Raw genomic sequence first — 7014 nt, 5'->3', positions numbered from 1 at the left:
CCTGACTGGGCTCCCAGCACTTCAGAGCCACTGGGGGGGCCACCGCCACCGCCCCCGCTCAGCGCAGCCGTGGGCCACGCGGGGACCCGGACCCGCCCTGCGGCCCCGGCGGCGGATTGGCTGGTGCGTGCGCCAAGTGCCCGTCTGCCGCCCCCTCACTGGCCGGCGGAGCAGCCCGTTCCCTGTGGGCTGGCCAGTGGGCTGAGGGGGCGGGGAGAGGGCAGGCGGCGTTGCCGTGGTAACGGCCAGGCCGGAGCTGTTGGCGGGCGCGGGAACGGGGGTGGGCGTGGCCTTGGTTGAGGCCGGTTGTGCTGGGTGAAGTGTGTCAGGGTGCGGGGAGTGTGCGTGGAGGGAGCCTGGTTGCAGGTGGCTGTGAGGAAAGAAAGGACTGTTGGTGGAGGGGCTGTGTGGGGAGGGGGTGCGTGGGGGGCCAGGAAGGGGATCGGTGGGCTGCTGGGGTGAGCCCCCTCATTTAAGTTTGACATTAGGAAAAGGTTCTTCACCCAGAGGGTGATGGAGCACTGAAACAGTCTCCCCAGGGAGGTGTCACAGCCCCAAGAGCCTGTCAGTGTTCAAATATTACTATTTAGGCCCTGCATTTGTGTTAGTGAAAGTGGTATTGAGAAGCTTGTCAAAGTTAGAGTAACTACCCAAGAGCAACTGTTTATATAGCAAAACACAAACAAGTGAACTTGTAAGCTTTTTTACAGCTACTAAGTATAAATAAGTAGCAAGGAAGAAATTAAGTTCAAATAAGTATCCTTCAAGTAATTTTTCTACCATATTCTTCTTCCAGTAGACAAGATACTTTTAACAGACTGAAAGCAGGAAGTGAAGCACCATCTCAGCCCTTAGGAGTGAAACCCATTAAGATAAAACTTGTTGATGCAACAAGAAGTGTGTCATTCAAGATCTATTTTTGCTGCCCAAGATGGACCTGAGCAGAGTATAGTCCCTACGCTAGACACCAAAACCCAGTGAACTTATTAGCTACGGTTAGAAATGTTAAATTAACATACTATATTCCAAATACAGCAAGAGCTGATGCTCGCACCATATTAAATATATACATGTTTTGTTAGTAGAGTTAAACATATCTCCTTAACCTTTTATTCTGCAATGCTTCCAGCCTTTACAAAAATTAAGAGATCCTTAACACAATGTTTCATTCCTTCAGCTCAACTCACCAATACTACCTCATACCTGAACAAAAGCCAGCAAAAATATTTAAAGTCTGCAAGCATAAATGTTAAGTATCTCAAAATGTCTTGACATTTTTAAAGCTAGTATATACTTTTCTCCCATCTGGGATATATATATATATATATGTGTGTGTGTGTACACACATATATCTCAAAATATATATATGTGTATATATATGTATATATACACACACATACATATACACATACATACATGTGTATATATATATATATATGTACGTATTTTAAAAAGCATATTAGTTCTCAGACTATATGCATTAAAATAAATTTTAAAAAGCTTTCTGGGGCCCAAGTTTATTAAACTCCAGAAATCCCTGGGCATTTTTGTTTGGTGGGTTTGTTTGTTTGTTTTTAATACATACACATACTGTAACAGCTTCTTCATCGGATTTCCTTGACCATACTACATAATTAAAGACCCTAGAAACTACAAACTACTCAGCTCCTTAGATCCCATAAGGTGACACCAATTTGCTTCTTTGTATCTTTTCTTTATTCTTCCAGCATAGAATCAGCTAGGCCTGGTAAGGTTGCAGGAAGGAGCTAAGTTTTGACAGGTTTAGAAGTTAAAATCCATAAACATGCTTGCTCAAAAAAGACTGAGAGCAAAGAGTATAAAAATGGATGCCTAACTGTTCAGTTTATACAGCTTAGAACTTCTACCCCTCTGTATTATATAAGACATTTATCACTGAAAATATAAGCTAAAATACAGGTTAAAGTGTACAATTAACCAGGAGAAAAAGACAAGGACTGTCAGAAGTTTATCACAGACTCAACATGAAAATCACAATAGAAATGTAGCACTAGATATGCTAAATAGACCAAAGTTTAACAGGTGCAATTCTAACATTGCTTTTCAAATACCATCATTTGAAGAGAGAGTGATGGATCATTTAGCTTTCATCAAAATCTGGATGAAAAATAAACTAGGATTCCAAAGAACGGTTATAAGACACTTCTAAATAAACTGCATTAAGCTACCATGCCATGTTAAGACTACTGACTATCTCTCCATTAAAAGAGCTCCAATAATATTCCACAAAATAACATTGGTCAAATGTTGATCTTGTAAATCTCAAGAAAGAGGTAAGGAACCACAAACCACTCATACATTTTTCAGCTTTTTATTTCAAGGTAAGGTGTTTTTTGATCCATGTTACTGGGGAAGCATCCACTCAAAAAAACAAAACAAAAACAAAACAACAACAAAAAACCCAACAACAACAAAAAAAAAACAAAAAACAAGAGATGAAACCACTTGGACTAAAACCCACTGTTCTACACAGTCAGAGGGATGGGGGGGGAACCAGAAACTACAGGGAGCTACATATCCCCCAGGGCTATTTGCTCATTCACGTAAGCCTGAATATTTGCAATTCTGCAGAACTTTCTTTGGACAGCTTTTTGATTAAAAACATCTAACGAAATGGTTTCCCAAAGCTTCCCTATTCCTTGGAAAAAAACCCCACCAACTAATCTCATAGCTACTGGAAAAGCAAAAAAGCAACAGTGGGAGAATCAGTAAGGAAAACTGTTCCTTAGAAAAAACATCCTGCTTACAACCGTTCTTCCCCTAAAGATAAAAAAAATTGCATCTGATGTAAATTAGCACCTCTGAAAACCAAGCCTTGAAGTAATATCCTAGAAGTCTTTCGTTTATAAATGATTTCTTATAAATTGAACAAATTTGACTATTTTGAGTAAGAAGTAGGATAAGAGAAAAGGTAAAACTTGTTATTATTTGTGTTTCTGTCATCTGTATCTGCCATAATTGTAGACAGAAATCTTGACACGTTTTAGCATCATGCACTAGCTAAATTACTAAATAAGCCAGTGTCTGAGATGAGTTACAAGTGTAAACCTGAATTTCTACTCCAGGAGAGGAAAACCTATGAAATTGTAAGGCTCTTTCTTTGCAGCAAAGTGCAATAATGGAGGAAGAGCTAAGCTGAAGAAAAAACCACCAGCACTACCACAAGTCAAACAAAAACCCAACACTCCAAAAAAGCCAAAACCAGTTTTCTTCACAGGTAGAGCTACCAAGTCTTTATTTCCCCTTCCTGATCACATAGCTTATTGTGACTAGGTATTAGCTTCAGTGGAAAAATACAATCAATTATAGCTAAAGGATTGGTCTCCCATTTATATTAGCCCTTTGATTTGCTATCATTGATATGCAAATAATCAGTTTACAATTAAAATATGATCTGGAATAATGACTTTTGTTGTCCCCAGCCCCCTATATCCTTCCCTCCTCTCCAAACTCCTAGATTCCCACCACCACACCCAAAAACCAGAAAACATAACCTTGGTAAAAGCAGGCAAGTAGTACGGAGCACTTGTAAAATGTTTGGGACGAAAACAAACAAACACACAAAAGTAACACAAAAAAAAATGAAAACCAAACAAAACCAAATCAACTAAACAAAAAGAAAACTCATACCAACTTTCATTTTGGTGTATAAAACCCATTAAGTTAAAGTAGTATCTGACAATGCCTTCAAGTTATCAAGATGTTCCATCGTACTTTAACAGACATACTTTACATTCTATCAGTCACACTACAATCAGATTTAATCAATTCCACAGGAATGTAACATGTCAGAGGAGTTCATACAGCATTCCAATACAGAAACACCACTCTAACATTTGGGTCATACCACTTTGCAAGATAAAAATCCTAAAGGAAAAACGGAGAGCATGCATCAAAAATTCTCTAGGCAAGTCCTCAAGTGTATAATTTTAAGTATTTTAATAAAGATATCACAATGAGGAAAAAAATCCAACTCAAGAGTATTTTGTCTATGAAAATGACCAATTTTCTAGAGTAGCCACTTCCATGCGGAACTTAACACAGAGTATCTACAGAAACCACAGAGTATCTACTAAAACAGTAACAACTCAAGCTATTGAAATGCACTCTTCCAAAACTCGCAGTAATCTCATTATTTTAGTCTTTTTACTTCTGAGTAATAGGAAAAGAGTTTTGGTCCATCAACTCGCCCACTCTCTCCTGGAGGAAGTTAACCAACTCAGCTAATACAAAGACATGGGTTTCATCCAGGTCTTGTATGATGAACTTCTTTCCCAGTGCATTTGACTCATCCAAGTACAGCAGAAACTGCTTCATTGCTGGGTCACTGTAGAGACAAACACACATAAGACCCCACCTCATTGTAACAAGATACAGTTAAAAACAAGCAAACAAAACCATCCTTTGAAGACACTCCCTAAGTCCTTTGGAAGATTAATATTAATTTCAAGAGTTGCTCATAATTTAAAGAAAGCTTACATAGCTTTTGAAAAAGTAGTTTATTTCACAATAGTAATGCTTGAGTTAGAGGTAAAATAAACTGATAATGAAGTCTAAAGAGAAGAACTGGCTGATTGGCAGAGAAGTGACCCTATACTGATGTTAAAGTAGTTTAAAAAAAACTCAACAAAAACACCAAAACAAAAAACCACCAGCACAAAAATCCACAACCCTTACTGAGGTTTGAACTTACATTTTTATCCTCAGAAAGAGCACCATTAAAACATGTTTTCTTACAGTATACTTTAATTAAAAAGTAGCCAAAACCCAAGAGACCATAGATCTTACTCAAAGTAGCATAGCACAGAGAAGAAGTCATGTATGAATTGCACATTTATCACACCGTAACTAGATAGTCTCTTCTTTTTCATGATGTTGCCTTGTAAACTAAGTGTTTAAAAGAAAACCTTTTGGAAGCATGGAAATTACAGGTAATTGAAACAACTGCATTATACTAAGCAGCTAGATAAAGTGGCTTCAAAATATAAGCTCTTTGATCCACTAAAATTCTGAAAAATTCAGACAACAGTATTTGACACAGGAAAAACATGCTCTTTGGTAAAACAGCATTTGATTGCAACAACTAGTGAAGAAGATGTGCAAGAAAAACAGGAAACTGGAATCAGGTAGCTCAGGATAACTTTCAAAATTGTGAACATAGGTGTTCTGGCAACACAGCAATTCTTAATAACACAGTAAATATTAAAAGAATTCTTAGCTAATCTTCTCTTTTTTAAATGCATTACAAGGACCAATTCACCTTTCCCTAAAAGTATACATGGTGTAAAGACATGCACTATGAAACCAAATGCTTCCCCTGCCCCGTATCCAGCAACTCTAAACCCAACCTTTAATATTATCCTCAAACCTGCAGAAACATGACTAAAATGACTAGAATAGCTGTAGGCAGGCTATTTCTGTTGCTTCAGAAGGTTTTCCAACATACTAGCATGGAGACAAATTTGAGATTACAGACTTTTTTACAGCCAAGTTTAGGCTCTGAACTTCTCAAACAGAGCTATTAGACATCCAGTCAGCTCAGAAGTTCACTGCAGCAAGCTCACAGCTATATGCACTGTGCGGGCACATCACAAGAGGTTCGACATTCTTCTGCTTTTGTGCAGTTATCATCTGTTAATATGTTTACAATTTAAGTGTACAGTAGAAATCTTGTATGTCATATAATGCTACGCAATGAGCCCACAAATCTTGACTGATAATTCTTTTTACTTTGGAGGTAATCAGTTATCTGGCTCTTAGTCTAGAGACTTCAGATTGCATGAAATTTTTTTACTGCACATTATCAAAAGCTTTCTTTTACAAACTACAAGCATATTCAGGTATGATCTACAAAGAGAACTACATTTCAGCCTTGAACAGAATTTGGACTGGAATTTAAAAAGACAGAAAAGAAAGGATGAAAAATTATCACCCTCTAGAATCAGTAAAGAAACACATTGTTCACAAACAACAACAACAAATATTATTTGTAAGCAACAGAAAGAACAAGATGGAACATCTAATGGTTAAGCATAAGTAGAAAACAATATCTTGAAAAGAAAAAGGAGTTTGGATTTAGGATTACCTACAACTGCCCCTCTCCTTCCCCCAAAGAACACACTTCTGTCTGATCGTTCAGCATGCCCCCTCCTCACAATTTCTTTTTTTTTTTTTTTTTGTCTAGGCTGTTAAGTGACTTACAATATTTCCAGCTCTAAAGAGATAAGTAGACGTTGACACAACAGAAAACAGTAAGTGCTGTTACTAACCATTCAATCAGGACACCTTTCAGAACATTCACCATCTTCCCACTTCTCTTACAAATACCAAAAAAGGTGACAAGAACAACTCTTGCTTTGGGTTACACACGTAAACAGCGGAAATCTAGAAGAAAAAGAAACAACACCCTGGTTGAACTCCGAGATCTTTCAATATAACCCACAGCCCCTCGGACCAGCAGCGCTGCCCTGCTCTTCAGCCAAGCGGCCGGGGACTGGCAGAGGGACGCGCAGGGCCGACTCAGTTCTGGCACTCAGCTGTGAAAATTAAAGGTCCCACCCCTGAGAGCAGCCTGGGCAGCTCTGCCCCACACCACCAGCGGCTGCGGCCTAACACAGGCCCTTCCGCCGCCGGAGGCGAGCCCCGTCCTTGCGAAAGAGGACAAGCCCCAACCCACCTCTGGAACCGCCAGGGATGGTGAACGGGCGAGACAACTCTCGATCAACAGGTCCCACGGCTCCTAAGGGCCCCGGTTCCACCCGCCCTTTACCTGCGTCGCTACCGCCAACCGCTGCTCTGACGACGGAGAAACTGCTGCCGCCGACCAGCGCCACGACATGCGCAGCCCTACCCTCTCCCGACCTCGCCTTCGGATTGGCCAGATCGCCTGCAGCGTGCCGGCGTCACAGGAGCGCGCCGGTGCCGCGAGGAGAGGCAGAAGGTAACGGCGGTGTTTGCCGGGGCGGGGGGGGCACG

General features: G+C 40.2%; 2 protein-coding genes across 4 annotated transcripts in view; one reads left to right on the top strand and one right to left on the bottom strand.

Annotated features, from left to right (window-relative positions):
• Positions 1-2334: 2334 nt before the first annotated feature.
• On the bottom strand, positions 2335-6919 carry GTF2H5 (general transcription factor IIH subunit 5). 2 transcript variants are annotated; one of them, XM_065834976.2, is made up of 3 exons: positions 6809-6919; positions 6309-6423; positions 2335-4366 (listed from the first exon to the last, which is right to left on the bottom strand). In XM_065834976.2, exons 2-3 carry the CDS (start codon positions 6341-6343, stop codon positions 4186-4188), a joined length of 216 nt encoding a protein of 71 aa, XP_065691048.1. In that variant the 5' UTR covers positions 6344-6423; positions 6809-6919; the 3' UTR covers positions 2335-4185. The 2 variants fall into 2 exon arrangements, with proteins under 2 accessions (XP_065691048.1, XP_065691047.1); XM_065834975.2 differs by having other exon boundaries at positions 6716-6851.
• The window catches only part of SERAC1 (serine active site containing 1), a 34445-nt gene continuing 34282 nt past the window's right edge, over positions 6852-7014 (top strand). The window contains exon 1 of one of the 2 annotated variants that reach the window (XM_071806450.1): positions 6852-6979. In XM_071806450.1, the coding sequence (XP_071662551.1) occupies positions 6876-6979 (104 nt within the window). In that variant the 5' untranslated portion in view covers positions 6852-6875. The remainder of the gene's footprint in view (positions 6980-7014) is intronic. The other variant, XM_065834969.2, reaches the window with a different exon arrangement.

The sequence above is a fragment of the Patagioenas fasciata genome, chromosome 3 (assembly GCF_037038585.1).
Source record: "Patagioenas fasciata isolate bPatFas1 chromosome 3, bPatFas1.hap1, whole genome shotgun sequence".
Classification (NCBI taxonomy): Eukaryota; Metazoa; Chordata; class Aves; order Columbiformes; family Columbidae; genus Patagioenas; species Patagioenas fasciata.
The sequence above is the reverse complement of the archived record's forward strand: the minus strand, read 5'-3'. Positions and strand labels throughout refer to the sequence as shown.